Source organism: Muscardinus avellanarius (genome assembly GCF_963383645.1).
Source record: "Muscardinus avellanarius genome assembly, chromosome: 13".
Classification (NCBI taxonomy): domain Eukaryota; kingdom Metazoa; phylum Chordata; class Mammalia; order Rodentia; family Gliridae; genus Muscardinus; species Muscardinus avellanarius.
The window spans coordinates 87,687,006-87,707,407 of NC_137799.1; the positions used below are offsets into that span (position 1 = coordinate 87,687,006).

General features: G+C 44.1%; 1 protein-coding gene across 5 annotated transcripts in view; it reads right to left on the reverse strand.

The window, feature by feature from the left end:
• Positions 1-20,402, reverse strand: part of LOC308272683 (transducin-like enhancer protein 1) — a gene marked incomplete at both ends in the record, with an annotated part of 97,242 nt that overhangs the window by 36,492 nt on the left and 40,348 nt on the right. For 3 of the 5 annotated variants that reach the window (XM_080709586.1, XM_080709584.1, XM_080709583.1), the window contains 2 exons: positions 9,224-9,240; positions 9,964-10,168. The exons of 1 other annotated variant lie outside the window; for it this stretch is intronic. In XM_080709586.1, coding sequence (XP_080565712.1) covers positions 9,224-9,240; positions 9,964-10,168 — 222 coding nt within the window. The remainder of the gene's footprint in view (positions 1-9,223; positions 9,241-9,963; positions 10,169-20,402) is intronic. One more of the 5 variants, XM_080709585.1, reaches the window with a different exon arrangement.

The following is a 20,402-nucleotide window of genomic DNA, read 5'->3' on the forward strand; positions in this document are numbered from 1 at the left end:
AACCAAAATCCTGAAACCATAATGATTTTCTACACCTTATGTGTTGTGCACGCTGGCGGAGGCAGAGCCAAGAAAAACACTACAGGGAGAGGCAGATCTGACAAGTTCCAAAAAGAGACCCTTCCAGAACGTTCAGCGCCGGAACAGAAAAGGGGCCCCAAAGTTAGCACCATTGGCCCGGCTTTCTCTCCATTCACATGAAGATGTGGTCAAAGGACAGTGAAGGCATGTCCCACAGTGAGAGGGCCTCTGCCTCTTAAATTCTGGATCTTTAGGTATTATTCCATGAGAGTCACATCCATCTGATGGTACCACAGAATGGTTATGACAGTGACCCAGCCAGAAGAGAGGCTGGGAGATTTTCCCATGATGCAACCTGTGGGTTCTCTCTCTGTCTCTGTCTCTGTCTCTCGCTCTCTCAATTCCTACTGTGGGAGCCACGCTTCTTAAACACAACCAAAGCCAGGCGGGGCCTGGTGGCGCACACCTATAACCCTAAAACTTCAGCAGCTGTGACAGGAGGGTCTCAGGTTTGAGGCCTAAATCTCAGCAACTTAGCCAGAATCTCAGCAGCGTGGTGAGACTCTATTTCAAAATAAAAAGAGAGTTGGGAGCTCAGAGGTAAAACACCCTTGGAGTCAATCACCAATACCAAGAAAAGAAGAAAGAGGAGGAAGAATAAGACCTAACCAGGACTCTCTTCTTCCTCTACAATGTAACAGGACCAAGTAGTCAATAAAGTCTATTAAAAAAAAAAAATCCAGCCAGGGACATTAGCACACTCCTGTAATCCCAGTGTTTGGTAGGTTGAAGACAGGAGGATCACAGGTTTGAGACCAACCTCAGCAACTTAGCAAGACCCTATTTCAAAATAAACAATAAAATAAAACAGGGACAGAGATAGCTCAGAAGCAGAATGCCCAGGGGTCCAATCTCTAGTACTACAAAAACAACCAACCAAAAAAGAAACAAACATTACAATATTCTAGTGCAATTACAAACCACCTCCAAATAGGAATTTATACTCAAGTGCGATCTACTCAGCTCCAGAGCATCCAGTGGCTCAAAAAGAACTGCCAAGATCTGGACGTGGCACCACCTTCGTCCTGACTGTTCTGGACAATGATGTACCCACTTCACGCTCAACACCTTCTCAAGACTTAGGGCAAAGACCCCGCTTCAGTAAGGATAAAACCAGTCTTTCATGGGTCTCGTTCCAAGAATCTTATCTTTCTTAAGCAATTTTAAACTAGTGGTTGTTCCCGTCTACTGGGATCATTCTAGAACCTTAATGAACTGTTACACTCGAAGGGCTACGTCCCCACTGAGCAGGAGTTCTAGAACCCTTTGAGTATCTTGAGACCTCTGATCAACTCTTCTGCCAACAAGCTTAAACCTTGAAACCTTTGACAGCCACAAATCTGAGAGGAAACCCCACTCATGGATTCAGCAAAAGCCAGAAAGGTTTCCCTAATTGAAAATAATACACATGATTCAAAAGGGTTTCCTCAGCTGTCACACTGATTCCCCACGGAACTCTCCCTTCCCCACAGGAAGGGTGTTTGTGCCGGAGGTACAGACTGGAAACTCATGGCACCTCATTTATCGTTAAGACAGTGGGAACCTAATTTGCTAGCACTCTCTACACTGACAATTAACTTCCCTGTGAACATTAAACAATTAGGTGACGGCGCACCCGTCACATCTGCGAGCTGCGCCCGTGACACCTAGTACCAATGGGGCGAGGGTGCTGGCGGCCAGGCCGGCAGTCCCCAGTAACCTGTCAAACCCAAGGGAGCCCCCCCCCCTCGTCAGCAACACGGAGAAAGCGGAAATGCCATCCCAGCAAACAACATCAGGCCTCTGGACCTGGGCCCAGCGGCAGGCTTACAAGGTACACATTTAGGTTTTACAGTTTACATGCCAAGTACAGGGAAGAACCATGCCCCTGCACCCAGAGACAGGAGCTGAGCACTGTTGAGAGGGGGATTAGGTAGGAGGCCCCGAGGCAAGGAATGTGGCTGGCAGAACACCCAGGAAACGGGGTGTGCGGGTGCGGGCTCATCAAGCTGCACCCTCCTGTCCTGTCCTGCCCCGCCCTGCGACCTCCCTTCTCTGGGGAGAGCAAAACGAAACAAATGCCAACTCTTATTATTTAAAACTAGTTTTTAAGCTGGACACAATGTGATCCCAGCTACACAGGAGGCTGAGGCAAGGAAATCCCAAGTTTTCCAGAATAAAAATTTCTAAAATAAAAATTGAAAAGCGTTAGGTGTAGATTTCAGTGAAGAAATTCCCCTTGGTTTGATCCACTATACAAGAACAAAAAGAAGTTTTTTTGTTTTTTTTTTTTTAATTCTAGTGGTACTGGGGATCGAACTCAGGGGCTTTCTACCTCTGAGCTACACCCTCAGTCCAATTTGATTTTTTCATTTGGAAACAGGGCCTCACTAAGTTGCTGAAGCTAACCTCAAACCTGCAATTCTCCTGTCTCAGCCTCCTAAGTACTGGGGATTACAGGAGTGTGCCACCGTACCTGGTTAAAATGTTCTAAAATAACCTCGTGATAAAATCATTCCGCAATTCAGGACCTGGTCACAGCAAAAATCAAATATGTATGTCAGCGTATCACATCAAACTTTTTTCTTCTTCTTCATGGTCGTGGGGTTGAACCCTGGGGCATTCTTACCTATAAGTCACGTCCCAGCTCTATCTCAGCCTCCCAAGTACTGGTATTACAGATAACCACCACCATGCCGGGCTTCATTAACCTTTTTTTGTGTGTGTGGTGTTAGGGATTTAACCCAAGGATGTTTTACCTCTGAGCTATACCCCAGCCCTATTTTTTACTAAGTTGTGAGAGGACTCACTAAGTAGCTGAGGCTATCCCGGAATCCGGATCCTTCTGTTCCAGCCTCCCGAGTACTGGGATCACAAGCGTGAACTACCACACCTGGATCTCATCACACCTTTTCTACAAGCATGTTTTCTTAGCGTTAACAGGACGTTTCTGTGCCTTAGTTCTCCTGTCCCTGATGAGATACTTACTGAATATCCCTAATCTGGAAATCCAAATTCCAAAGATCTCCAAAACCAGAGTTTTCGAGTGCCTGTTTGGTCTTTGGACATTTTAGATTTTGAATTTTCAGATTAGGGCTGCAAATGTATTAAAATTTTTGAAAAATTTGCCAGGCGTGGTGGCGCAAGCTTGTATTTCCAGTACTTGGGAGGCTAAGACAGGAGGATCACAGGTTCGGGGCCAGCCTCAGCTACTTAGTAAGGCAACTTAGTGAGACCTTGTTTTGAAATAAAGAATAAAAATTAGGGCTGGGAGGTGTGGCTCAGTGGTAGAATGCCCGAGTTCAATCCCCAATACCACACACACACAAAAAAATCTGAAAAACTAAAAAATCTGAAATACTTTGCCCCAAGCATTTCAGATAAAGAATATTCAACCTGTATTTTTATTATACATATATCAAATATATTTATTTATTTATTTATTTATTTATTTATTTTTGGTAGTGCTGGGGATTGAACTCAGAAGCATTCTATCTCCAAGCTAAACAAACCCTATTTTATTATTTGGAAACAGGGTCTTGCAATATTGCTGAGAGCCTTGTAAATTGGCATGGCTGGCTTTCAACCTGCAATCCTCCTGTCTCAGTCCCCCAAGTACAGGAGGGCGTTGTCATAGTCAGCCTCAACCTGTACTTTCTAATGCACAAAAAGGGCCTAAAACTACAAAGTATTAGATCAATACCCGAATAAACCGTCTGAATATCTGATAGCACTTACATCCACATCTCCGTATCTCAAAGATGGAGGTGTCAAGTCTGTTGCTTACCGATATTCCAGGGAGGGAGTGAAAAAACTGACCATGAGGCCAAAAAAAAACAAAAAAAAAAAAAAAACAAAAAAAAAAACCAAACAATTGCTCAAGACAGTGGGCACTTAAGTTTTCTAATACAGATGGCAAACAAGTCTACATGTGGTTGTGTAGGGGGAAATGTCCTTGTCCTCTGTCTTTGGCACAGTGATGCTGTTCTCACTGTCACCAGTGAGCTGAGCCTGGCTCCTCGTGCAGTCAGGCCGCAGAGCCCCTGCTGAGTGGCTGCCCTCAGCAACAGGTCCTTCTCCACCTGGGACAGGCACACCCAGCCACCAGGGATGGCCAGGCCTTTCCTTTCTCCAGGGGTTCCCTCGACTCAGCAGAGATGCTATTTTTTCCCAAGAGAATCTATTTTTTAAGCATGCAGTTTAACATCGTACCACAGAGAAACCTGCAGAGACAACCAACCGCTTAGGAACACTCAAGTATTCTCTACCACACCTAACACTGAAATTTTCGATGACTCACTCAAGTAACCTGTATGCCCAGGCCATCTTGACAGGTCAAAATTAATTCACCAATATTTAGGCCAAACACTTGTCGAACCTGGACAATGCGGAGTGTTGTAGGCGTGAATTTTCCAAGTCGGTTACAGAGTGACAACACAGTCCCTCAAACAGTCTCAACCTCAAGCAGATGACCCAAGTCTTCACCTCCACCGTCTAAGTAAACCTGAGTGCTGAGGCCCTGGGCGCCTTGACCTTGCTGCCTCACTGACGGGTCATAGTGATGTGTCTTGTGACTGGTAAGACAGGTGAACAGGAATTCCTTGGTAATATGGAAAACTGGATCTCTTCCCAGAATGAATGCAAAAGGAACAGCAACCCACCGCAGTCCACACTCGGCCGCAGAGCCCACCCACGAACCCTGTGCAGGCCTCACGGCCTCTCTGGGATATCCCCACACTCAGGGTCCCTCCCTTTCCCAGACATCAATCACTGTGTCCACGTTATACAATTGATAATGTTATCTACAAAACCACAGCACGTATACAGCACAACCTCTAGCAATGGCTGAGATGTACCAAGTGCTCAACAAGCACTTGTGATGGGAACCAAACACACATTCCCATGTTTTAAAAGCCACATAACTGTTCATTCTCTAGTTGCAAGTCATGCAGGCAAATGTACTTAAATGTAACATTCCCTTCCACCAAAATTTAACACAACTCATCTTTAAATAAACTGAACATGAGCCAGGTGTGCTGGCACATGCCCAGTGGTTGGGAGGCTGGACAGGATTGCAGGTCTGAGGCCAGCCTCAGCAAGTTGGAAAGCCCTTCAGAAACTGACAACATTTCAAAATGAAAAATAATAGGGACTGGAGGTGTGGCTTGAAGATAAAATGCCCCTGGGTTCAATCCTCAGTATCAAAAACTTAATTAATTGAAGTATTTAATAGTAATTTTTTTAAATTACTACTGTATTCAGCTAGAGAATTAATAAGTCTATCTTGGGTCATTTCACTTCTTTGCTCAACAGCTATACTCTCATAAGGTTTATAAATGTAAAAGAAAGCAGTTTGTGAGAATTAAGAAACAAATATAAAATCTAACAAACAGCAAACAAACCCTAAAAAGTTACTAGTCTTATCTATCTTTTCAGAAGCAAGAATTTAAAAAGTGTTCAAGCCAGGCATGGGGGTGTATACTTGTAATCCCAGGACTCGAGAGGCTGAGCCAGGAGAATCACAGGTTCGTAGCCTGTCTCTGCTACTTAGTAGGCCTTCCACAACTCAGTGAGACCCCGTTTCAAAAGAAAGAATAAGAAATAGGACTAAAGTGTAGCTAAGAGGCAGAATGCCCCTGGGTCCAATCCCTACTTCAGCAAAGGAAGTATTCATATTTTCATTCTATTTTACTTTCACTTTCTAGATTCAACATTAAGTAATTTGCTTATATTAAGGTTCATTTGTTTCTCTGCCATAAGAGCTTGAACTGAATCATTTTGTCACCCACACAAAAAATAAACTATCAATTTCAGGCTCACAGCTAAAAATCTAGAGACCTCCACATTACAACTAGATTCACTAAGGTCTCTGATTTTCTGCACTTGATGTAACTAATATGTTCAACATAGAAGAACAAGAAAAACAGTAAGACAGCATTACTGAGGGCTGAGGTTCTCAGAGTTTGGTCTAAAAACCTTGACAGCCACAAAGATCCCTGATCTCAATGGAGGGCAGATTTTCTTCCAAAATGTCAACACAATTGCAGTACAACAGATAGACTACAGAACTGGATCATAATGACCTATTAATCCTTTCAAACCAGGCATTCAAACTTTGCAAACATGCAAAAAATGTCAATCACCGTTGTAAATATTTTTTGTCTTAGATAAGTGATTTATGATGTTATTTATATTGGTACAATTAAGTAGATCTTTATATTTTTTTAAATTGATTTTATCTCTAACCCTATATATGAGAGAAGTAAACTCTTAAGGGTACTCAGCAATTTTAATTCAAAAGGTAGAAACAGAAAAGTCCTGTGAAAGTCTGAAAGCCACTGGCCTACAGCAACTGCCCTTCGGCCCTCTGTTGACCAAAAACAAAAAACGAGAGCAATGCAGAGCAACTGGCTGACTTTATCTGCAAAATTAGACTTGATGACACAAACCATTTTACTAAATAGATGAGTACTATAATATTTAGGCACTAATAGTACACGTCATCTCATTACCCAATGCCAAGTTTGAGGAGCTACTTAATTTTATGTAACTGCCAAAAATTTTATGTGGACAGTGAAGAAGTTGACTCCTGCTTACAGACCAAGTTAAATGTTTAGGTTACAACTGGTATAGTGGTCTCATTATATGTCATCACCACCCAAGAGTTCTTGTACTGATTAAACGGGAAACACAGTGGACACACTGACTCTAAACATATTAACTAAAATGACCTTTAGAACTTGTCAAAAACTTGATAGAGAAAAGGATATGGCCAACATCTAAATCGCCATTTGGTTGACATTATTTTCTATAGAGTGGCTTATGCAATGATCCATGCATTTGACTAGGAAGTTCATGGAGTACAAATTCTAATGTGTAGACTTCGAAACAATTCACAAATGCTTAAAATTTAAAAACTACCTTGTATTTCTTCAAAGATACAACTAATCATCCACTCTCACTTCCCCAAAAGAATTATGTGCTCTATGCGTTTTTCAGCCAAAAACCCAAGTCGGGTTACTGGACACGCTCAGAAACAGACACGCCCAGGGTATGGAAAGGCCTCAACAGTTTAAACAGACACCTAGCATTTCAGAGCCACAAACCTCAGGGTATCAGTTCCACAATTGGAATGCCAACATGTTATGCAACCTTTGCTGAAACCTTAGAGTCTTAGTATTGTATCACCGCTCCTTGGTTTCCTGAGGAAGGGCTTGTGCTTGTGCTGTCTGCCTAGGTATCTAACGGTAGATACGAAACAGGTCCCACACTGCCTTGCATGTACTGAGCATCCCATGAATACAGTCATTTGAGAGAAAAGAGTAGTAGGGGGAATTAGATTAGAAATGAAGTCTCGAGCTGAGCATGGTGGCACACTCTTGTAATCCCCACATTTGGGAGGCTGAGACAGGAGGCTCGCAGTTGGCGGACATTCTCAGCTACTTGGTGAGGCCCTTTGCAACTCAGTGAGACCTTGTTTCAAAAATAAAAATATAAAAAATAGAGCTAGGGTGTAGGTCAGAGGTTCCATCCCCAATGAGGAGGAGGAGAAGAAGAAGAAAGAAGGAAGAAGGAAGAAGGAGGAAGAAGGAGAAAGAAGGAGGAGGAAGGAGGAAGGAGGAAGGAGGAAGGAGGAGAAGGAGAAGGAGAAGGAGAAGGAGAAGGAGAAGGAGAAGAAGAAGAAGAAGAAGAAGAAGAAGAAGAAGAAGAAGTCCAGAAATAAAGTCTTGAAGCTGAAATAAGTTTAAAAGAGTAAAACTGCTGGGGAGGTTTTCCCCACACTACAAAACTTCTGCTCTGTGTTTTCTGAGCCAGGATAGGTTTTTTAATTTGATACTCCACTGATCTACAGGGACACTGGAACTGCAAAACATAAAGGTCGCCTCCGTAAATCAAAGCCAGTTTACTTAAAGTGGTACTTTGTGTGCAGGGTAGTTTATTTCCTAGCGGTAACTTTTCATCCTTCTCTTCCCACTCCAAATATTTTCCAGAGAAAACTTACAGTGCTAGAATTTAAAAACTAGCTGCCTGTTCTTTTAATCATTGCCCCTACTCCAAACACATTCCAAGACAAGAAGCACAACTGAGATTTGCTTCAAAGAATTTGAAAAGTAGCTACTATTTTACAAAGAAAGGGGAGGGAGTGCTAAACTTTTGAAATTGGAAAGAGTTGTGTATCTTCCTCCCAAAACGTCTAACCGAAAAACAAACACACACAAAAAAGAGCTAGAATGGGGCTAGAGGTCCACTCAGTGGTAGGATGCTTTCCTAGCATACTCAAGGCCCTGGGTTTCATCTCTGGCACCGCACAAAGGGGGAGGGGGGTCAAGTATCAGAATAATTCAAAAGTTCACTGTCCCATTTTTTTTTTTTTACCCTGTTTACAGATGGTCAAAATATTGGTATGTTCAGGAAGAAGAGGAAAGGGGGCAGAATCTAGCTATCCTAGGTGAACAGGGGTCAAATTCTGTCTTTATTTGACTTGCAATATCTGAGAGGCGCTTTTTCAGTACAGGTCTCCCCACAGCTAACTGGAAGATGCGGGTACAGTCCAAATGTGCGTCACATAAAATGGGCACCACATAGGTGGTAAAAAGACGAACTGGATAGGCACACAGCCCCGTACCACTGAGTTTTCTTGTTTTAAAATATATTCATATGTTTAGTTCTAAGACTGAAAATAAATTTAAGTTCACACTCTAAGAATAATTATGCAAAGAAAAGGAGATAAGGAAACCTAGTAACTGATGCATTCACATAAAACGGATGGTTTAGGTAGAAAGACATTACTAACTTCACATGTAGACGGTGACCTGCTTGCAAAGCTAATTCAAGATTAAAAAAAGTTAATACTCTTAAATGACACGAAACCAAGACTCAGCATGTGACGACGTACACAGGTTTAAAATGGGTCCAGGACTGACAAAGGCCAAAGTGTTATTTCCAATTAATTTCAGCAAAGGGCTTCATTGCCACAATCATGCAACTCTAACACAACTTTGTTATTTAAAAAAAAAAAAAGACAAACAGTTTTTAAAAGAAAAAGGGCAGGGCAAAGGGCAGGTGGCTGGGGTGCGCGTGCGTGTCTGCCTGTGTTTGTGCTTGAGGAAGGGCCGCATGGCAGTGGGCGGTGTTCGTGTACAGCAGGCGCTGGAGTACTTACGGTGCCCGGCTCTCTCTCTGCTCCCGAGGTTACCAAGAAACGCACAGACATGCCCGTTCAGACACAGAGGCAAGGACAGAAATAAAAAAAAGGGGGGAATAATTAGAACACAAGCCCCAAACAGTTTTAAAAATGGCTTTTATTTATATAAGTCATTGCACATTCCTAATACAGTGATTTCCTGAAAATTACAGTATTTTGTAAACATAAGATTTACAGTTTAACCATACACAAAGCCTATTTTTTATTTCTTGACAGAATAAATTACTTTTCTTCAAAAAATTAGTCAAGTGCAATTTTGCCCAATATTTAATGCATACTAGAATTAAAGCCTATGAAACTAAGTAGTAACAGATGCAATTATCCAACCTTTCATTTGAACACATTCACTTTCAAATTTAACTTCTTATTTCGCCCCATTTAACAACATTGGTTTCTTTGAAAATTACCCAATTAAGCAGTTAACAGTTTTCCATAACATGGTACAGGCCACTGGCATTAGCTAGCCAGCTGCCAAGATGTCAAGATGCCTGCCATCTAGCGAGAGCGAGCCCCCTGGACGCTCACGGCAAACCCTGCACACTCCTGGGTGAGGCGAGTGTCAGTGGGAGCTCTGTGGCAGGTCCTCTTATCTCACTCTTTGCTCTCTGCATGGGTTGGGGCTCTCGTTCGCGACGCGCACAACTCGGCAGCACTGAGTATGAGGGCAAAGTCCTAATCGGGTTTGCCCGGCCTCTCACCTCTGTGGTGCTCGGCATCGTGGTGCTTCTTGTCATCTTTCAGTGCCAAGTGAGACTGCCCACTCAGAGCACTAGACAGCGCCAGGAGGCTGGCACTGCCCCCGAGGGGCGGGATGCCAGGAGGCTGCAGTCCCGAAGGGTGAGGCGTTAGGGGGACGGGGGGTCCGTGGCCGTGGGAGAGATGCTGCGCTTGCAACTGCTGCTGCTGTGGACGGTGGTGAGGGCGGGAAGGCGGGGGGGGGGGTCACCCAGGGGAAGTTAGACGTGACATGCGAGGGTACAAGGAACAGAAGTCGATGAGCACACACACACACACACACACACAGGGAGTGAAGACAGAGGGAAAGGGTAAAAAAAAGAGAGAGATTATTGCTTTCAATTTGTCAAAAGTTTCCCCCTTTCAGTTACTGCTCCCCACCATCCCAGAGATCTAACCCTCAGACCCACACTCACTTTCCAGCACGACTCCCCCACCCCGCGAGCAGAGAGCTTATTAAGTTGGGCTAAGTTAGTGAGCACCCACACGAGTTTCATCTCTAAGAGGCTCCAGGGATGAAATCCAGGATGTCCCTGACATATTTTAGGCCGAATCCCAACAGCAGTGTGGTTAAGTCGGGGCGGGGGGTTAATGTGCACCTACAATGTAGTAAGCGCATCCTCCACCGGTCCGGGGGGGGCGGCGTTTCATGCTCCCTTCCTGCACTAACTTACCACAGTGGTGTGAGGAGACAAAACCACAGCTTTACCTTTAATGAGCAGAACTCAAAAGAGGGAAGACCAGCCTCCTGGCGTCTGCAGCACCACCCAGGGCCTTGTGTGAGCGTCAGGAGGAAGCGAGGCTGGGGGACACGGAGTAAACTCCTGTGTTTTGCCACCAGGCAGCAGGGCAGACAGTCACTGCCAGTGACCCCACAGCTGCTCTCTGCTCTGCAGTACCCTAAGAGGAGCTGCGGTTAGGAGCAGGGCTCCTGACAGCTGAGAAGCCTCGGGGAGGAAGCTGTGCTCACCCAGTCCTTTCTCCCAGGCCCTACGCCCCAAAGTCACTTTCTATGTCACGGATTAAAAACCCCTGAGACCCAGTGAAGTGAAGAACCCTGCAGAGGAGAGCACTCTCCCGAACCGGCTGGGACTCCAGCGGGATGCTCCAGTCCCCGTCCCCACGGCCCTTCCCACTACAGCTCCGGGCCTCCACCACTCAACCCATTCCAGAAGTTATAATTTTGTTCACATTAGAGAGAATCGTTGCGCTCTCGTTCATTATATTTAAAAGCATGTATGAAATGAGAAAGTATCCAAGAAACGGGCCCTGCACTGTAAATCTGTACACATTTCTGCTGTCCAACATGAAACTCATCTTTTATGAGACAGTAAAGAACGATTAAAGTTCAATTTCTAAGGTATGTTAGAAAATTCTAAAGATTCTGATTTGTGCTCCCTTCCCTGGGACTCAATTACTTGTTTTATTTATCACCCCCTTGCGTGTACTGAATATATTAAAATCTTCACACCAAGAATTTCAAGAATTTCCACCCAGACACTGACTTTTATAAACTGAGTCTCAACCATGCTTGCCACTTAAGAGTAAGAAAAAAAAATACCATCTTAAACTCAGAAATAGCCAGGCATGGTGGCGCACAGCCGTAATCCTAGTACTTGGGAGGCTGATACAAAGGGTGGCAGTTCAAAACTAGCCTATGCAACTTAGAGACCCTATTTCAAAATAAACACTGGGGGTGTAGCTCAGTGGTAGAAAGCTTCTGAATTCAATCACCATAATACCCCCCCCCAAAAAAAAATCAGTGTCAGCTGTGATTTTAGAATAAACTTCCAACCACTCCTGGCACCTTTACAAAAAAAAAAAAAAAAGCACCCCTAAGAATCTACTTCCTCTAAACTTCTATTTGTTTTAGCTGAGATTAGATGGAAAAATAGGAAAGGGGAATGAGGTCAGAATGGACAGCACCAATATCAATGGTATTCTTGGAAAGTATTTAGAAACCACCCATTCACAATAATAACAATTTCTTTACACGTAGAATCACCTTCTTGTCATCCCAAAGACACTAATTCTTGCTCTGTCACCTCGTAAGGGCTCAGCAATAGTGAGACATAAAACTGAAGAAGCTGGCAGCGGCACCACGGTCCACTAGGCATGCTCATTAGCACTTAATTAGGAACTAGACACCTGCCATAAGAAATGTGCTGGAGAAGGCTGAGGAGCAGGTCGGCCCCCAGCAATTACTATCATTACGTGGAGAGTCAGCGCGACGTCCGGCTGCTGGGGGAGGCAGTGATGCATACACAGCCGGTGCCGCGGGGTAATTAAGCACGGCACTGATTGAAAAGATGAGAGGCTAAGCAGAGGGGAAGGGATGTAACACAGGGTGGAGGACACTGCTCTCATCCCTCCCTGCATTCTCACTCCTCCGAAAATCCAGAGGGGAGCCAGCAGAAGAGCCCATCGCAGCTAGGAGTTGAAGTGGAAGCAATCTCTTATCAGGTGGTGTTTGGATACACAAGAAAGCACAGATCCCCCCAAAGATGCTACCATTCAAAAGGAGGCGCTGGCAAGCAGACTCAGCTACGTGACTGAAAAGAGGACCAGCTTACAAAACCACAGGGCTTCACCACAGCTGTGAAGTAATGTATGTGCCAAACCTAACAGTTAGGCTAATAACTAGCACCAGGGCCGTTCAACAGCCTCACGGGCCAGTGCACCTCCCACTGTACCCTGCTCTGGCCGCCCAAGGCCCCCAGAGGAACAGCGCTCGGTCTGTTATTAGAGGAAATCGGGTACCAGGTTCTTTCATCCTTAGTGCCTCTCAAACTAGAACGAACTAAGCAGCAGCTGAGTGGCATGGCTCGAGTCACCCTCCATGCTCCACTCCACCTGCCAGGCGGTGCTCAGGCCCCGGAAGAGCGCCGTTGTGTCCATTCTCCAACCTGAGCTCGGAGGGTTCAGAGAAACTGGGCTCCCATTTCACAGATGAGACTGGCTCCAAGATAAGAGGCTGGCCCCGGGTTCAGAGCCAAGAATAAGGACTAGAAAACTTTCTAAAAAACTCCATAGTGTACCTATCCCACTATGGAGTTTTTTAAGAAGGTTTTCTAGTCTTTACTCAGCTAAGAAGAAATGGGTCATAGGAGGAACTCTAGATGAAAAAGAAAATCCTATAGAGGAGCAAAGAAGACAACCTAAATGAGGGGATGGGAGGGGGGAAGAAGGAAAATCTCTAAAACACACAATGTACTTAAATATACTGAAGTCAACCACTAAGCCAAGCATGGGAAGGAGGGATGGGGAGGGAATGGGGTGGGAACTGGGTAGGGGCTAAACGGGTGATGTGTACATGCAGTCCACACAAGTTTTTTTCTTTTTTTTTTACCTCAATATGATATATGAATGCACCAATAAAAAAAAAATTTTTAAATTTAAAAATATTTTTAAAAATAGGGCTGTGTGTGTAGTTCAGAGGTAGAATGTCCCTAGGTTCTATCCCCAGTACAAAAAAAAACTCCATAGAATGTTCTAGAGTGCACTTTTTCTTGCAGCTCCCAGCCAGTCATATTCCCAGCACCAGCAGGAAAGAGGGAGAGCAGTCTCCTCTACTGGAGGCTTCCTATTCTCTCCCTGCACAGCATGTAATCCCACATACCAAGGGGACAAACCCACCTTCACCATCTAGCCTAAAAGCATCACTTTAAAATAAAAGTTTAAGCCGGGGGTGGTGGCCCAAGCTTGTAATCCCAGCATTCAAGGACACTGAGACCAGAGGATCACGGTTCACAGCCAGCCTCAGCTACTTAATGAGGCCCTCTGCAACTCACTGAGACCCAGTTTCAAAATAAAGAATAAAAAATAGGGCAGGGGTGTAGCTTGGAGGTAGAATGCCCCTGGGTTCCATCCTCAGACCCACTAAATAAACAAACAAACAAACAAACAAACAAACTGTTCAAATGAAGAGAGCCCGTATCTAAAGAGCTAATTTCAAAAGGGCAGCCACCTACCCCTTCTGCCCTTGGACGAAGGCTTTCTTACAACATACCCTACCCAAAACAATGTGATGCCCACCACCTCCACCACAAGGGGAATGCATGAGTGCCAGTTACATACTCCCATTTTAGGACAAAAATGATACAGACACTGCTACCCAGGCAAAAGCCCAGTGGATCCAAGAACTATCCTCTGTAGACGAAACTCCGCACCTACCATTTGGAAAACTGTAAGACATTTTGCAATCTGACAGCAAGGTAAAATCGAATATATATATATATATATATATATATATATATATATATATATATATGTGTGTGTGTGTGTGTGTGTGTGTGTGTGTGTGTATGTATATATATATGTATGTGTATATGTATATGTATATGTGTATATATGTGTGTGTGTATATATATATATATATATATATATATATATATATATATGGAGAGAGAGAGAGAGAGAAAGAGAGGGAGAGATAGATATATAGATATATCTATATCTCCAATTACTGGGATTACAAGCATGTGCCATAGCACCCAGATAGAAAACTACATTTAAAGACAATGCTTGTAAGATTTACAAAGTGCAGGACACAAAGCAAAAGTCTGTGTAGCTACTAGGAAAACCGTGTTTGATGGGGAGTGGTGGCTTCTCAGTCTGTCTATTTAGACCAGTGGTTCTTTACACCCCGTCCCTCCTTGTGCTGGGAACCTTTGGAGACACTTATGGCTGCCGCTGGGGTGGGGGGTGCAGTGGGGCTGTAGCGGGCAGGGCAGGGCAGAGGCCAAGGATGCGGTTCACCATCTCACAGCACAGAGCTGCGATCCACCAAGGACCAGCAACTGCTACCCAAGGTGCTACCCACAGAGCATGGGAAACTGCAGTCAAGATGGCAGGACTTGGGACCCGTTACAGGCGAGTCGGTGTCCCTGTACACCCAGAACGTGCCAGACTGCTGTTTAAGAAATAAAATCACTTCCCAGCATTCAGGCTTTGACTGTCCCTTCGTCACTAACCGAGTCCCCTGTCGCAACTCCAAAAACGGAACATCTCCTTCCTAAAACACACTCCACTAGCAATTTTGAAATTAAACAAACAAACAAAAACAACAACAAAAAAAAAAAAAACCACACCTTCATATCTTGTACAAAGCAATGTGGGAAAGAAGTACACTGGGAGCTTTCACAGAGTTCCAGGCCTCGAAGGAGGTTCTGAAAAGGTCCGGGCTAGAGGACAGATGAATGCACTTGCTCGAACCGATACCATGTGAAACGGGCTGGGTGAGGCAAGAGAAGCAAACACCGAACCCTGAGTCGACGATACCGAGAGCCCACGAGGAATAAAGAAGCCTCACCATGCCCAACAGCGGCCATGCATTCGGAATGTTAACTTGCATTTCACCTAGTGCAGCCTTGATGTTCCTACCATGAGATCGACTCTGCTGTCTGCACTCAGAGCTGTGACGGAATGGTGTGGTCATTTCCACAGTTCGGTTTCTAAAACACAGGTGTAGCGCACCGTTTACTACCAGAGCTGCCTACACATGTGAGAAGGACACGGAGTATGAAAAGGAAGTGCAATGCCCACGTTTTGCCCACCTGATGGTGCTCACCTCCACACCAACCACCCAATCAACTTTTTTGGGGGGTTTGGGATGGAGATTGAACCCAGGGGTGTTCTACCTCCAAGCTATAACCCAGTTCCTTTTATTTTTCATTTTGAAACCGAGTCTCACAAAGTTGCTGAGGCTGGCCTCAAACCTGCAACCTTCCATTCTCTACCTCCCAAGTCCTGGGAGTACAAATGTGTGACCACCATGTCCTACTCTGAAAGGACTTGCATTGTACCCACTCTATAACCTCAGGAGAAACTGTCACAAAAATTACAAGTTTGAGCTAAACTGACCGAAAACCATGCCCCGAAATGGCAGCTCAAAGGCTAACTGGCATTTAAAGCACCCATGTATGTAAACACTTTAAAAAGGGGGCAGAAATGTAAACTGCAACACTTGCTGACAGTTCTCTCTAAGTCACTCTTCCTTGAGTTCGGCTAAGTCCCTGGTTTTTATCACACAGAGTTTTTATCTTAAGAAAGAGAACCGGCACACTGCACTGCACAAGCGCACGGGGGTGGGCAGGGTCTCTGGCAGCAGCATTTTGAGGACACTGGCCCAGAGCTGGCGGGAAGTTCCCATCAGTGAATGGCCTCTCCTGAAGAGGGGCAAGGGAGACTCACAGGTAGAAACTGCTCACCTGGCCCAGAATTCTACAGTCACTTAAGATAATAATAAAAACAAAGTACAATGGCCTCATCTCAATGCACAAGTGCCCAGAAAATGACATGCTGGCTGCAAGAGAAAACATTTGCAAAGCACACATCTGAACTCAAACAACAGGAGGGGAAAAAATAAAATACTCCAATTTTAAGATGAGTAAAGCCCGGGGGGAGGGCAGGCACACTTGAAATCCCAGTACTGGGAGGCTGACACAGGAACATGGCAAGTCCAAAGACAGCATCAGGAAGCAGTGAGCCTCTCATCAACCTAGAAAGACCCTGTTTCAAAATAAAAGTAAAATCCAGGCATGGTGGCACGCTTGTAATCCCAGCATCTGGGAGGCTGAGACAGGAGGATCACGCTTCACAGTCTCAGCTACTTAGTGAGGCCCCTTCGCAACTTAGTGAAACCCTGTTTCCAAATAAAGGATACAAAATAGGGCTGGGTGGAGATAGAAGGTCCCTGGGTTCTATCCCCAGTACCATAAAATAAAATAAAGAAAATAAAATAGGGCTGGAGGTAGAATGCCCCTGGGTTCAATTCCCCAGTGCTATTATTAAAAAAAAAAAAAAGTATGTGTGGGGACATACCTCAGTGTTAAGAGTGCTTGCCGAGTTTCATCTGTAACACAGCCCCTGTCCCCACCACCACCAAAAGAGGCCAAACATCCCGACAGACATTTCTCAAAAGACATAATAATGGCCAGTAAGGTGTAAGCCTGTAACCCCAACACTTGGGAGACTGAGATAGGGGATCACCGGTTTGAGGCCACCCTTAGCAACTTAGCAAGAGCCTGTTTCAAAGTCAAAAAATAGTGTAGCTCAGAAGAAGAATGCCCCCGAGTTCAATCCCTAATAGCACAAAAAGTAAAAAGGAAAAAAAAAAAAAAAATGGAAACGGTCCATGGATAAATCAATGGATAAAAAAACATACGTGTGCACAATTACTATTCAACCTTTGAATGGCTGGGAATTCTACCACTGTGACAATGTGGATAAACCTCAAGGGCATGATGCTAAATGGCAGATTCAGAAGGAAATACCGATGAGCGCATCTGTATGTGCCATCTTTTTTGTTTTTTGGTTAATGGAGATTGAACCCAGGGGCACAGCACTATGCCATAGCCATCATCCATCCATCCATCCATCCATCCATCCATCCATTTTGAATTAAGAGTCCAGCTAAATTATTGCTGAAGCTGGCCTCGAAACTGTGATACCGTCTCAGCCTCCCATGTACTAGGATTGCAAGTATGTGCCACCATGCCCAGCTAGAGGGTAGATCTTAAGTGTCCTCAACACACACACACACACACACACACACACACACACACATGCTAGGATGGCTAGAACAAAAACGATGGCCAAGAAGTACCAGAGGTGACGTGATAGCCGTGCTAACTAACTTGACTATGGTGATCTGTGTGTGTGTTTTGTGTTTTATGATCGTGCGCCTGTGTGTATAAATATCCAGCTTTACACTTTAACTAAATACAATTGCTATTTGTCAACAAACCTCAATAGGCCTAAAAAACCAAGAGAAAAAAATGACAAAATTGATGTGAGGCGTGCAGGCCCGCGCGGAGACTCCGCTCTTACACCACAGGATTTAAGCTCATCTTTACCACCTGCCTTTTAGCTATTCTATCCAGGCTCGCCCGCCTTCCCTGCAGACCCTCACAGCTATGACAAACATCAGCGCCCCTAGACCCTATTGGTGTGAATTGTTTTTAAAAACCGTATTGGGTAGGTCTTCCTCAAAAACCACACAGGTACTGGAGGAACATATATTTGACTTCATTAGCCATCGAGAAATGCAAATTGAAACCACAGGAATGATACCACCTCACACCCACTAGGATGGCTAGAATAAAAATAATGGGCAGGAAGTAGAAGAAGGATGGAGAGAAGCCAGGCATCGTGACACACGCACACCTCTTATCCCAGTACTTGCGAGGCTGAGACATGGCAGGTTCAAGGACAGCAACCTAGTGAGACTATTTACAAACAAAAATTAAAATAGGGCTGGGCGTGGTGGTGAACACTTGTAATCCCAGCATTTGAGAAACTGAGACAGGCAGATTGTGGTTCACAGACAGCCTCAGCTATTTAGTGAGCCCCTTTGCAACTCAGTGAGACCCTCTTTCAAAAAAGGAATAAAATATAGGTCTGGGGGTGTAGCTTGGAGGTAGAGTGCCCCTGGTTTCCATCTCCAGCACCACAAAAAAAAAATAAATCAAAATAAATCAAATAGGGCTGGGGGTGTAACTTGAAGATAGAATGTCTTTGGGTTCAACCTCTAGTACCAAAAAAAAAAAAAAAGATGCATAGAAATTAGAATTTTCAAATGTTCTGTGGAAATATAGTGTAGTAATGTTAGAAATCAAGAGCCTAGCGACCGCTCGTTAAGTTACTAGCCAGGTCAGTGTGAAGCACCTGTAGCCCCAGCCACTCAGGAGACTGAGGCAGGAGGATCACTTGAGCCCAGAACGAAATATCTGCCTGAGTAACATAACAATTCCATCTCAAAAAAAAAAAAAAAAAAGTAATATGGCCAAGCAATTCTACTCCTAGTATAGTGCCAAGAGAAAAGAAAACTTGTCCACAGAAAAACTTGAATACAACGCTCACTGGAAGATTAATCATAAAAGCCAACTAGCAGAAGCAACCTAAATGTTTATCAACTTACAAGTGGATAAACAATAGTATATGTTGATGCAATAAAATATTACTTATTAAAACAGAAGCGATAAATCTTTTTATTATTATTATTATTATTTTGTGGGGGGGGGGTCTGAGGATGGAACCCAGGGGCATTCTACCTCCAAGCTACACCCCCTACCCCATTTTTTATTCTTTATTTTGAAACAGGGTCTCATTAAGTTGCGGAGGGCCTCACTAAGTAGCCGAGGCTGTCCATGACCGTGATCCTCTGGTCTCTGCCTCCCAAATGCTGGGATTACAAGCGTGCGCCCCCACACCCGGCTTATTATTTTATTTTTATGTGGATCATACTGAAAATGGCATACATTCACACGGTGCTTGTGCCCTCCCCCCGAAATGCAATAAATCTTATTTTGCATATATAAAATGTCCACAATAGGTAAATCCAGTGATAGAAAGCAGACTGTTGCAGAGGGTTAGAGGAGGGGTGTGGGAAGTTTCTTTGAGGGAAACACGTTTCTAGAAATAGATGGTGATGGCTGCACAAGTTGGTGAATACACCAAAAAACCCTGAATTGCAAGCTAAAAGAAAAGACTTAATGGTATGCAACTAATTATATCTCAATAAAAATAAACCACAAAGTGGGACATTCTACTTTCAAGTCTAGTGTTCTCTCCCTCTGAAAAAAAAGAAGGAAAATACAAAATGTCTTGTTCCAAAGAACTGAATGAAAATTGAAAAGAATACTCTAGGAACTCTTCTGTTAAAAGACACGATGACTAGGAGAATCCAAAAGGCCAAAACCTGCTTTCATCAAAGATACCTACTTGTATTCTCTGTAAGAAATTTTTAGGTATTAATTTAGCCAAAGGAGAAAGATGCTGCACAGAAGACTCCCCTATGACACTGCTCTTTCCCTTTGGAAATTTAATAAGACGACTAGGCTGTGAAAGGTATGTCACTAAACAGAAGTTGGTGGAGCTACAAGATCCATGTTTACTGTAGCCCTTTAGTCTTCTCTTGGTAACAAGATCCGCATTATTCTCCTTGGGTGAATTTGTTTTATAAAGAAACTTACAGCTGGGTTATTGATGGGCTTTCCAGGGATTAGCTGCATACTCATAAAAATAAGAGGCTAACCTCATCCTCTTAAACTTCACACACTACAATCCCATAGATAGCTGACAGCTAGAGCCAGAGGAGAAAATAATCCAACATTTTGCTAATCCTTAAACCAATCATCTCATGCAACAGTGGAGAGCCCTTTAGGTCTACAACTCAATCTCTTAGGACACAGTCACCTCCTGAAAATATACTGGGCGCTTACACTCAGGGTGCTGGCCTCCACAAACACACAGTCAGACAGCACACACTGCCCTGCGCTGCTTTATCTCATACTAAATTCTCTGAAAGCACAGTTACAAATGTGTCTATGAAGTAGTCATAGACAAATCTAACCATGGGAGCCACCGGAAGCTCGGAGAGATGTTATATTCAGGGAAAATA